Genomic DNA, 12,163 nt, shown 5'->3' on the forward strand with positions numbered 1-12,163 from the left:
CCCCAGACCCCAGAGCAGCTGAGCTCCTGGGGGGTCAGGGTAACACACTTCCTTCTAAAATGCATGCTTTCTAAACCATCCTCCAGGCTCACTTTCCCAAATTAGCCCCTGGTTCACACTTCTGTGCAGAAGCTTCCGGACCAGCGGGTCACGGGAAACCCCACGGTCCCTTGAGTCAGTGCCCTGCCTTCTGGATAACTTCTAACGGGATCATGCACAGCCTGTCTCCCTCCCAATCACTGCTGCTGGCTTGTTAAGACAGAAAAAATATTTACCAGGGCGCCTGGGTGGCTCAGTGGGTTAAGCATCTGGCTCTTGATTTTGGCTCAGGTCATGATCTCACCGTTTGTGAGATCGAGCCCTGAGTCAGGCTCCGTGCTGACAGTGGAGCCCATGTGGGATCCTCTCCCTCTCCTCTCTGCCTCTCTCTCAACATAAATTTATAAACTTTAAAAAAAAAAAAAAAAAAGAGGGGCAGCTGGGTGGCTTAGTGGGTTAACCGTCTGGTTCTGCTCAGGTCATGATCTCACAGTTTAGGAGTTCGAGCCCCGCATCGGGCTGACAGTGCAGAGCCTGCTTGGCATTCTCTCCCCCCTCTATCTCTGTCCCTGCTCTGCTCTCTCTCTCTGAAAATAAATAAATAAATACTAAAAAAAAAATAATACGTTTCCGAAGCATCAGAGCCGTATCTGACGGCGCTGCTTCCAGGAAGGAAAGAATGGGCTCCTGCGTCCTCACCGGCTCTCAGAGAGGCAGCTGGCGGAGGCGGCTGGGGGTCTGGCCTCTGCCTCCTGGGGGGGGACACATGGCTTCTCAGGGCGCCCCCTCGTGGCCCCGGAGCGGGGGGGCCGTGCTCTCCCACGCTTGCTCTCAAGCCTGCGGACGGGCCGGCCTCACTCCTGGAGCAGGAGTCCCCCCCGGACAGGGACGCGGGACTACCTGCTCCACCAGCCAAGCGCTTCCACGCTACTTTGTTACCCGCTTCATCGGGCTGCGTGGGCAAAAGCCGCGTCCGGAAGAAAAGCAGAAAGGCCGCAGGGACTCACCGATCGTGGCTTCTAGGCCCATCCTGCTGATGGCGGAGAACATGTAGAGCTGTGAACAGTGCGAAGGCGGGGGATCGGGTCACCAAGCGTGGCCAGATGCCGCCCGGGGTTCTCAGGCAGCCACCCAGGCGGGGGCCCCTAAGAAGGAGCGAGGCCCTGCGGCCCTCGCTAGGCACCGTGAAGCCTGGCGCCCGGAGCCCCGGACCTGTCCTCGTGTGCGGCTCTGACGGTGCCTCCTGCTCTGAGCCCCCAGGGCCGGGGACGTGGCTGGGGCAGCTCTCCCCGGGCTCCGTGCCTCAGTCCGACCCGGCCCCTGTGTGTGCCGTCCGCCCGGGCAGGTGCGCCTGCTGGGGGCTCCTGCGGCAGGGGCCACGGGGCCACGCTGCCGTTTCTTCAATGACGCTCTCCGCGGGTCCTTAAGGTGGTGCCTGGGCCCTGAGGTGCCCGGACAGCCCAGCGGAGTGGCGGACGGGCAGGTGCGTGCCAGGCAGGCTGGTGAGTGACAGTACTATTGCTGTGACACCGTGCTTCACCTGACCCTCCCCTTTGCTCTGGGAGGGGGCACCACCCTCACCTTCACGTTCCCCGTGAGGAGGCAGGTGCACAAAGGGAAGTCACCTGCCCAAGGTCATTGCCACCAAATGTGTTAAAAGCAGTGGAAGCCAGCACTGCTGTGTAAGGTCGCTGCTGCCTGGGGGGTGGGGGCCCCTAGAGGCTGAGAGGGAGCCTGTGGGGGAGGAGCCAGGGGAGGGAGCACCCAAAGGGAGCCAGGGATGGAGAGTGGCCCAGCAACGTGCAGGGGGCAGGGGAGACCTCTGAGGAAAGGGGGCTGGGCAGGTTCGGTGGGGGGGCACGCAGAGGGGTTCCCAGGCCACAGCCAGTACCCGACACCATGAGCCACGAATGGGGCTGAGCCTGGGCTGGAGGTGACGGTGTGTGAGGGCAGGGGGCAGGGGAGGTGGGGGGTGGCTGCTCCTGGAGGCTTGGGGCCCAGACAGGGTGGGGGTGGGGTGGGGGCCTGGCTCACCGTCGGGGCTGCAAGCAAGAGCATCAGGCCACAGGTGGAGGCTCGTTTCTCCAGTCGATCTGAGATCACGCCCGCCAGGATCCCACCTGCAATGCAGAGGGGTTGCTTGGGTCCCCGGGGCAGGAGCCCATGGAGAGAGAGAGGAATATGAAGACGGCAGTGAGAATCCTCTCCTTCCCCACGTCCCTGTCCATGGTCTCTGTCCACTGTTAGCCACGTCCCCGTCCACGCTCGCTGTTCACCGCTGGCAGGAAGTGGCCTCAGAGACCAGGCCTTGTGGGGTCGTGATGGGATCTGGGTGACCCGGGGGCATCTCTCAGGGAGACCGTGGCAGGGTCTGCTGCGAGGCTGGCCCCGAAGCCCCCCACACTGTTAGGGCACTGGCACCCCAGTCTGCCACCAGTTCTAGCTCCAAGTCTGTGCCCTGGAGAGGGGCGGGGGGCAAGGGACTGTCCCCCCCAGAGTGACGGCTGCACGTCCACTTGGGTGATCTGACATTTTGGGGAACCTGTGTCCCTCTCAACAGGAAGTCAGCTCAGACAGCTCAGAGGGGACAGGGCGCAGGGTCCACAAAGCACCGTCCAAGGACGGCAGGGAGGGCGGACTCACCGAAGATCCCGCCCACGTCAAACAGGGTGGAGAGCTCCCCGGCTTGTCTGGCGTCCAGGTGATCTGACAGAAGGACAGGTGTCCCCGTGAGCAAGTGGCAGCACAGGAAGACCATGCTTGGCGGCCCCGTGTGTCCCAGGCGTGACCGAAACCAAGCAGCCGTTAGTGGTGAGCTCGGCTTGAAGGAGACGGCGGGCCACAGGTGGGGGGACGCGGGAAGGAGGGGAGCCACGCTCTTCACGTGAATATGAGGATTTCCGTGGCTCTGTCTAATCCCCACCCCTCCGCTCTGTGTCCCCGGGACGGCGGGAAGTTAGGCGCAGCGCAGAAGGCAGCGAGGACAGCCTGGCAGAGGCCCCCGTCATGACGGGCGTGCCCTGGACCCTCGGCGGACCCTGAAGGCCTCCTCGGAACAACAGGGAGGGAGCCACGCTGGGCTCTGAGGGGACTGAAGGTGGCCAGTGCAGGGGAAATGGGCTAGGGACGCATTTAGGGCCATCAGTCGAGTCTGGCCTTTCCTGGCGTCCTCAAGGCACAAACATACAAGCGACTTAGCTCTTTTAATCACTGAGATTAGAAAAGCCAGCAAATCATGACCCGAGTCCTGAAAATGTCCCCCCTTCTGCAATCATGGGGGAACAAAGGAAGAAAGAAGGTATGATATCTGTCTACACTGTGTGCGGCTCGCCCGCCCCCGTGGAGGAGGGGTCTCCCGTCTACACTGCGTGCGGCTCACCTGCCCCCGTGGAGAGGGGGTCGCTTGACAGGGTGCTGCTCCTGACCACCTTCCCTCCCTCCCGGACTCTGTCCCCACCACGTGGCGGTCCCCTTACCGCCTCACCTGCTGTCCAGGGAAACTCAGCCCTCCTGCCCTGGGCTCACGGCCACGTCTGCTGGACCTTGTGGCCGTGGGGAATATGTGGTTCGGGCCCAGGGCAGGCGGCCCCAAGAAGGGCCACTTTGACCTGAAGATTCTTTTGAGTTGAAAGCAATCAACACCCGGCAGGTTCAGGAACGTTCCTCACCTCCCCCACAGCCGCCGACACCCGCCCTGGAAAGGCGAGCCCACGGCAGGAAGCGCGCTCTTAGCACAGCCTCCTCTCTACCTAAGGGGCTGCTCTGCCCAACAGAGCGACTCCTTTCCCAGCACCTCCTCCCACCTTCCTGCCCGCGCCCCCAACCCGGGCCCCCCACGGCCAACCCTCCCCGGAGCTCAGGACGTCCTGTGGCCCGACTGTCCCCGGAATCCCACGTCTTTGTGGATTCCCCGTACGCACCAAACGGAGTTGGATCTTCTCCTGCGAATGTGTCCCAGGTCAGTGTGACTCTGGGCCCAGCTGTGAGGACCTTGAAGGGCAGAGGAGGGCCTTCCTCCCCGACAGTGGTCTGTGCTCTGGGGACCCCCGGGCTCCACACACCCCCTCGCTGCCGCCCCCCCCCCCCCAGAGGCTGCATCTCCCGGGGACCCTTGCAATCCCTGGCTCCCGGCCCTTCTGACGGTCCCTGTGCCCTCTTGGCCGTGCCTACAGCCCCCGCACTCAAGGGCCCTCAGGAACTGTGGACACACATGGCACGGGGGGGGCGGTGTGTGTGTGTCAGGGGGCCAGTGAGCTGTGTGTTCAGCCACACGTACGGCCTCAGCCACAGCTGGACTTGGGGAAACATGACAAGCTGTCAGCTGTCCTGAAAACTGGATCCCACCCCCAGGCACAACCTCCGGGTCGCATCAGTCCGCCTCTGTCACCTCAGATCCCCAGGGCCTCCTCTGTGCACGGTGGGTGTGTCGTCACTTCCAAGCAGGCCGCCCCAGGTGGGAAGAGCCCCGTGAAGTGGCAGCCGCAGCTGGGGTATGACCTGGGCCCAGGGAGCCCCAGTGAGGCTGTTATTACGGCCGCAGAACTTTCGTGCCAGAACTCTCTTTTTGTCTACACCTGCTTTCTAACAACGCCGTGTGACTCACCGGTCCGTCTCGAGTCACCGGGCATTGTATGTGCCTTTCCTCCCAAGACCGCGGAAGCCGCACACGAGAGGGGCTGCGGGCACAGGCGCTGTGCGAACTCAACATGCGTCTCAAGCAGCGAGTACTCACCGACGCTGGTGATGTACAGGGGGAGCCAGAACAGGAAGGTGTAGCTGACCAGCTTGGCGAACAGCAGACACAGAGAGAACTCGATCACGCCCTGAGAGAGGGACACAGAGCCGCTGTTTGCCCCGCACGTGTCCTCTACAGGCTTACCCGAACATGCGACAGAATCGTGGATTACTCCATTCCCACGGACACGGCCAGCATCTCAGGGCTGAGCACCTCCACGGCGGCAGGGAGGGAGGATGCCGATCAGTCGGGCCGGGGGTGGGCAGAGCACGGGCCCGCGAACACGACTGCCGCACCGCATGGCTCCGGACACAGCCGGGTGGGGGGGAGCTCCCGAGGGGCGCCTGGAAGGCCGTCTCAACCCCGCGCACCCAGCACGCTCACCCGGGCCGGAATCCCCTGCAAACAACACAGGGGCCGCCGCACAGCGCACCCCGGGTGCCCACACCCTGCCCGCGCTCAACACACCGGGGGCTGGGAAGGCAGCAGGAGACAGAGGTCTCCCGGGGGAACGAGGTCTGCGGCCCTACGGCTACGGTGGGACGCCTGTTCGTGCTTGACTTTAATCCACTCTTAGAAAGAGGTGGCATGGGGAGGCGGTAACTGGGGACAGCACTGGGTGAGAGCAGGGACGAGCCTCAGGCAGCATGCGGTGTGCGCACAGGGACAGCCACCGAAACCGGGCAGAGAACACAGCTCCCGAGTGATGTGAGTTCCGGACAAAAGGGGTCTGTGTTTCACGGCGGCGACCCAGCCAGGAGGATGCGACTGGCCCCAGGCTTCCTGGGCGCCTGGCGCTGCGCTCGCTGCTGTAACGATGGGCTCAGGAATCCTCAGGACGTGACGTCCTTCGCCAGGCACCGAGCCCGAACTGCGGAAGCGCGCAGCGGGCGCCACACTTGCCTGGGACACCCAGCGCGTGTGGGGCTGGGCCCCGGGCAAGCAGGCCCTGCGAGGCTGCTCCGTCCACAATGCCACCTACTGTACAACCGTGTGCACCCCACGCCGCCCACGCCGAGTGCCTGTGCGATAAGGCGCCACAGGAAAGTTACTTGTTCTTAACAACAAAATTTTTAAGGTAACTTTTTAAAGCCAGCGCCCCCTACAGGCAACCCACGTTCTGCTGGCTCTGGGAGTCCCCGCCTGCCCTGCTGGCTGGAGACCAGCCTCACCCAGTCGCTAAAGGGCCTCTGGACCTGTGCTCCCCCCACCCTTGCTCGTCAGCAGGGGAGGTCTGGGCGTGAAATCTGCAGCAGCCTGTCTCCCCCGCGGGCGCTCCTAGGCGTGTGGCGCCCGGGGCCGGCAGCAGCGAGGGCCTGGACGCCTCACCCCGCGTGGGCGGTGTCCGCGGTCTGCCCTCCGCACCTGCTTCGGCCCTCGGCCCTGCCTGCACCGCCCGCCGCGGCCCGCCACGCCAGGAGAACACGTCTTCCGTGTGTCCGTGTGCGCTCCCCAGGCCCTCTGCTGAGGGAGCTGTGACTTTAACACAAGAAAAGTCCAAACCAACAAGAAATCTCACCACCGCACGTGTCCCCTTCTCCCTGCCGTCTGGAGTAACTTCTCCCTGGGCCTCCTTCACGTCCCGATCATGCACGGGTGCGCCCACCAGCAGGCGCTATGTGTGCCCGTGATGGAGCAGTGCACCTCACCTTTAAACCGGGAGTGAGTGCAGAGGCTGCACACGGCAGCCTGTATGTCCAGGGGCGGCTTCCTGTCCCTCCCCCAGCTCGCACTTCCCCCTGCCCTGTAGCACACGTGGCTCAAACGGACTAGCTCTGTTCTCCTAAAAGCACTTTGAAGGGTAGAGAATGTGGAGCAGGCTGGCCCACATCACAGAGCAGAAGTCAGTGATCTTCTCCCTGGGGTTCAAGGTCAGGGTGTTCAGGGTCCAGGGAGGGGCTGGGCCACAGGGGCGCAGGCTGGCGGAAGCCTGACTTCCTGGCTTCCCAAGTGGAGACGTGAAGCCCTACTTGTCTATGAAGTGGGTGAACGTCTACACGCAGGCACCTGATTGTGAAAACGTGCAGGCACAGCGCATGAGGCGTGCGCTGCAGCCTGACTCAGGCCTGAGACCACCTGTTGGCAGATCGTGCTTCACGCTGTAGATTTCCAACCCACGGACCACAGAACCACGGATTTCTTTGTCTAAGCTTGATTGTCAGCAGGCTGGTTTCTTTTCACGGCAGGCGGAAGCGGGGCCCTTTCGGAAACGCTTCCCACGTACTCACCGGGATTTTCAGGGCCCCTGTGAAGCTGATGGCGGCCGTGCCGCCCCCGCCGTCGGCCGGGAGGACAACGATGTGGTTCTGATGGACCGGGTGCTTTCCGTCCGACAGCAGCAAGCACTGCATCTCAGGGTCCTGGCGGTGAAACCCATTGGAAAGAAAAGAGGGAAGGAAAGGTGTTAGCAGGTGGTGCATCCGGCTGAACTGAGGCCGAACTCCTATGGCGGCCGCTGCTCTGCTAGGTCTTGGGGGTGTCCTGGGCCCCTGTGTCTTTACAGAATGCTACAAACATACAAAATCCTTTGAGCCAGCAATCTAGGACTCTATCTGTGAAAGATGATTGGAGAGGCGGAAAAATACGGCACGTGAACATCACCCCCCCATTGAGAACTGGTAAAGCACATCCACATCTATGACATGATCTTGTTGCAGTTCTTAAAAAAAAGCTTGTGAGACTTTAACACTTATGTCACATTAAATAATAAAACATTCAATACTGCATTTTTGTTACGATTTTAAAGAACATTTAATATGTACCTATTTTTCTATAGCTACGTGACTGGAGGGCCCTAATGACAGGGGAAAAGCAGCTGAATTCTAAGCTGACAGTGGGTACCGCTGACTGACAGAATTACATGTAATTTTTAGGGCGGAGTTAATGAATTCTTTACACGGTTCCTGTGACTTCTCAGGAGCTCACATTGGATGCAAGTTACCAGAAATAGCATTATTTTAAAATTCATAAGCCACTTCCCATATTCTGCAAATTCTGATTCTGGACATTCCCACAAGACAAAGTGTGCTTTCGTTTTCATTAAAGCGAAGAAGAGCGCTCCCCCGCTCGGGGACGGGGCCCAGCCAGGGCCAGGGTGATCTAAAGGTGTTCTTCATGGGTCAACTATGAAGTTCAAAGGCTTCCATCCAAAGCAATGTTTCTGCGCAGGTCACGCCTTCCACAAAGTGGGAAAGCACATAGTTGTGCTGTGCTTCTCTCACTGTAACCTATGCACGTTGGATCCAAGGTGCCGTTAAGTTGGAAGAAAGACACTGGCAAAGTGTTGCCACACTCCTCTGTGGACATTGAGAATTCTCTTCCGGTGAGAACCAGAAACTGCAAGGCCGGGCGGGGGCCAGTCCGACACCCGCCAGGAGCCCCGCGCCTCGTCCTCAGCCCAGAGCGGCCCGCGGTCCACACCTCTGGGGGGGTGGGCTTCCAGCGCCGCCGCGGCCTGGCCGTGAGAGCACTCACGTGTAAGCATACACTCTGATGTTTCAGACTGAGGATGACTGTCCCTGTGTGAACGCACATCCTCCTGAGGACAGTCCCACAGCAGCACATAGAAACAGGATTTCCATCTGAGTCTGCGCTGAATAAGCTTCTCTCTTGAGTGATGCTGGCTGTCCCGTTTAGGAGACCAGGTCGAGAGTGACCACACACCACAGACGCAGGGCTCGGAGGGGCTGCACCCTGGGCCGGTCACAGCAATCTCGGGGGTGGGGGCAGGCCCCGGGTGAGTCAGTGTGCAGTCAAGGCTGAAAACTGCGGGACAGGTTTTTTGTTTTTTTTTTTAAATTATGAATTTTCAGGTATGAATTAGATGCGAGAGGCCAGTCCCGCAGGTGTGGTATCATTTCACCAATTTCATGAAGATTCTCCCCAAACTCATACAATCTCCTATGTCTTATTAAACTGCTTCTTCTTTTTTTAAAATTTTAAAAAAACATTTATTTTTGAGAGAGAAAGAGACAGAACATGAGCAAGGGGAGGGACAGAGAGACAGGGAGACACAGAATGTGAAGCAGGCTAGAACTCACCAATCGTGAGATCATGACCTGAGCCCAAGTCAGATGCTTAACCGACAGAGCCACCCAGGCGCCCCTAAACATCCGACCGTTGGTCTCAGGCTTGTGAGTTCAGGCTCCACACTGGGTCCCATGTGGGGCTCCACGCTGGGTGTGGAGTCTATTTAAAAATTTAAAAAGTCCATTTCTTGGTTTGTCTTTACCTCTGTTTTTTTCCCTTTGCTCATTTGTTTGGTTTCTTAAACTCTACATATGAGTGAAGTCATGTGGTTTTTGTCTTTCTCCAATGGACTTATTTCTCGCGGCACAATCCTCTCCAGCTCTACCCATGTCACTGCAGATGCGAGATGACATGCTTTCCTACGGCTGAGGAGTGCTCCAGTGTATATGCACCTCATCGCCTGTCCCGTCCCTCAGTGAACGGACACTTAGGCTGCTTGCCTCTCTTGGCTACTGTAGGTAATGCTGCTACAAACACAGGGGCGCATGTATCCCTTTGAATTCGTGTTTTTGTTGTTTTTTGGGTAAATACCCAGTAGTGTGACTGCTGGGTCAAGGGTAGGGAGTTCTATTTTTAACTTTTTGAGGGAGCTCCGCACATTCCGGAGCGGCTGCGCCCGTGCGCACTCCCGGCGGCAGGGAAAATCGTTCTGACAGGTGTGAGGTGACACCACGTTGCAGATTTGAGTTGCATTTCCTCCATGATAAGTGATGTTGAACAGCTTTTCATGTGTCTGTTGACCATCTGGGTGTCTTCCTTGTGTCTGTTCGCGTCCTCTGCCCGTTTTTTAATTGGACTGTTTGCTTTTTGGGTGTTAAGTTGTATAAGTTCTTCATATAAAAGTTGTGTAAGTTCTTCATACCTGATACTAACTCTTATCAGATATTTCATCTGTAAATATCTTCTCCCGTCTGGGAGGTTGCCTTTTAGATCTGATGGTTTCCTTTGCCGTGCGGAAGCTTTTTCTTGATGAAATCCCAATAGTTTATTTTTGCTTTTGTTGCCCTTGCCTCTGGAGACACGTCTAGAGAGGGGCTGCTGTGGCCGAAGTCAGAGACGTTACTGCCCGTGTTCTCTTCTGGGATTTGTATCGTCTTGGGTCTAGGACAGGTGTTTTGTAAACACGAACGCTGACTCCCCAGTGGGTGAGACTCAGACAGATAGAGAGAGAACACAGAGGGAACAGACTGCTCAGCAAGAGAAGAGCGCCTCTAACTCAGAGCAGGAATTATACACAGAAACTCGCCTGGTCACAGCCCTTCCTGGTTCCCTAAGGCGTGTCTGGCTCACCCGCTGGGCTGGAGGAAAGCCCCGGATCCAGCCCCCCTGCCCCCCCCCCCCCCCCGCTCTTTATCTGAGCAAGCTTGGCCTTTGTGGGGAAGGCCTCCTGCTCACACCCACCATCTTTATGCACAGCCTGGGGGCTCCTACCTACCAAAGTCCAGTCCTCAGCAGTGTCTGGAGGAGACAGGGGGAAAAGGGAGTGTCATGGTGGGTTCTGCAAGACAAATCAGGGGGTGGGGTGCCTGAGTGGTTCAGTCCATTGGGTGTCTGACTCTTGATTTTGGCTCAGGTTATAACCCCAGGGTCGTGGGATCGAGTCCCAAGCGGGGATCCTCACTGGGTATGAAAGCCTGCTTGAGAGTCTCTCCCTCTCTCTCTGCCCTTCTCTGCTTGTGCTTGCTCTCTCTCAAGTTAAAAAAAAGAAAAAAGGGTGCCTGGAGGCTCAGTCTGTTAAGTATCTGACTTCGGCTCAGGTCATGATCTCATGGTTCGTGGGTTCAAGTCCCCCATCAGGCTCTGTGCTCACAGCTCAGAGCCTGGAGCCTGCTTCGAATTCTATGTCTCCCTTTCTCTCTCTCTGCCCCTCCCTTGCTCACGCTCTGTCTCAAAAATAAATAAAAATTAAAAAAAAAAAAAAACCCCCAGAAACAAAAACAAAACACCCCAAACAGGTAGGGGAAAGCTGCCTTCTCCTCACACCAGGCCCTGTGCAGCCCGTAGCTGGGCTGTGACAAAAGTCTCGCCTGGGCATTTGTGGGTCCCCACTGGTGTGCCATGTGGGGACACCTTCTGCATTTAAACACCCACGAGGTGCTCATCACGTGCTGGGTGAGCCATACACAGCCAGAAAGACCCTCAGAGAAGCCAAGGATGACAATGACGTGTGCCTGTAAGGGTGACACGTGTCGGCCACCACAAGCCAAGCATCATGAAGACCCAAAAGACGGAAGCGGGTCCACCTGGCTAGTGGTGTCGGGGCCGTGTCCCTCCATTTGCACCTGCTTCCCCACGTGCCCCTCGCTTCACACCTTTCCTCCTGAGGAACCACGTGTGGCACAGACACGGTGGCAGCGGCAGGGTGGGCGCCACTCAATTCCCGGCCCCCGTGGATGTGAGCCTGGTCGCTCTGGGAAAGCGGAAAACAGGGTGTCCTGCCAGACTTGAGGGACATCCCGCCTGGTGACCCAAGGGCCACCCGCAGTGGGTGAGCCCTTCCTGCCACACGGAAGGGACACAGGACCAAAATCTGCCCGGTCACGGGCACATCAGGGTCAGCTGGGCGTGGCCGGGCCTGAAGCGGGGCTCACCAGGGCCTCTCAACACACAACGGACATGGGAGTCAATGACTTTTGCAGAAGGTGCAGGGAAGGAACGAGGGGGTTACACTCAGGACACGCGGCATCAGAACTGGTGGGCAGTGCGTGGGGACACGGCGCCTGGGGTGTGTCACAGCCATTCGGACATCGACGAACGTCTGACGGTGTGGACGGAACATACGTGTTCCTCCTGATTCCTGTGCGGGGGCCTGAGCCTTGAGTGGTGGGCAGAGCCGTCACGATGGCATCGGGGCCCGAGCCCTGAGTGGCAGCAGAGCCATCATGATGGCATCGGGTCCTTGTAGGAGGGGCCCCGAGAGCCTGCGTGTCTCCCTGTGCTCTCACGAGCATCCAGGGACCCCAGATCCACTGGTGCCTGGATCGTGGACTTCCAGCCTCTGGACACAAATGTTTGAAATGGGAAAAAAAAAAATGCATGTCGTTGAAGCCGCCCAGTCCGCGGTGTTCTTGTAACAGCAGCGCAAACACACCCGACCGTTTAAGGCACACTCCACAGTGAGGACAGAGCTTAGAGCATTCCAGGCACATTTCCCTCAGTTCTGAGAACCAAGACGCACAAGACACCATTTTCCCCTATTCGGTTATTTCAACCACCACGAATACACTTTCTTAGGCAGTGAAGATAAAAGACAGTAAGAAGCCCACGTAGCACATTTATCCTTTAGTCTATTTGATTGAAAACGAAAACAGCCTGTAATTTCAATGACTAAACTGCACCCAAAACGCGCCTGCGGCTCTG

At 58.4% G+C, this 12,163-nt stretch overlaps 1 protein-coding gene across 3 annotated transcripts in view; it reads right to left on the reverse strand.

Annotated features, from left to right (window-relative positions):
* SLC37A1 (solute carrier family 37 member 1) overlaps positions 1 to 12,163 on the reverse strand; it is a 75,583-nt gene that overhangs the window by 16,548 nt on the left and 46,872 nt on the right. For all 3 annotated transcript variants that reach the window (XM_039245504.1, XM_039245505.1, XM_039245506.1), the window contains 5 exons: positions 7,003 to 7,134; positions 4,772 to 4,862; positions 2,683 to 2,745; positions 2,074 to 2,159; positions 1,047 to 1,095 (listed from right to left, as the gene is read on the reverse strand). In XM_039245504.1, coding sequence (XP_039101435.1) covers positions 1,047 to 1,095; positions 2,074 to 2,159; positions 2,683 to 2,745; positions 4,772 to 4,862; positions 7,003 to 7,134 — 421 coding nt within the window. The remainder of the gene's footprint in view (positions 1 to 1,046; positions 1,096 to 2,073; positions 2,160 to 2,682; positions 2,746 to 4,771; positions 4,863 to 7,002; positions 7,135 to 12,163) is intronic.

Source organism: Hyaena hyaena, unplaced genomic scaffold (assembly GCF_003009895.1).
Source record: "Hyaena hyaena isolate Hyena2069 unplaced genomic scaffold, ASM300989v1 scaffold_254, whole genome shotgun sequence".
Classification (NCBI taxonomy): domain Eukaryota; kingdom Metazoa; phylum Chordata; class Mammalia; order Carnivora; family Hyaenidae; genus Hyaena; species Hyaena hyaena.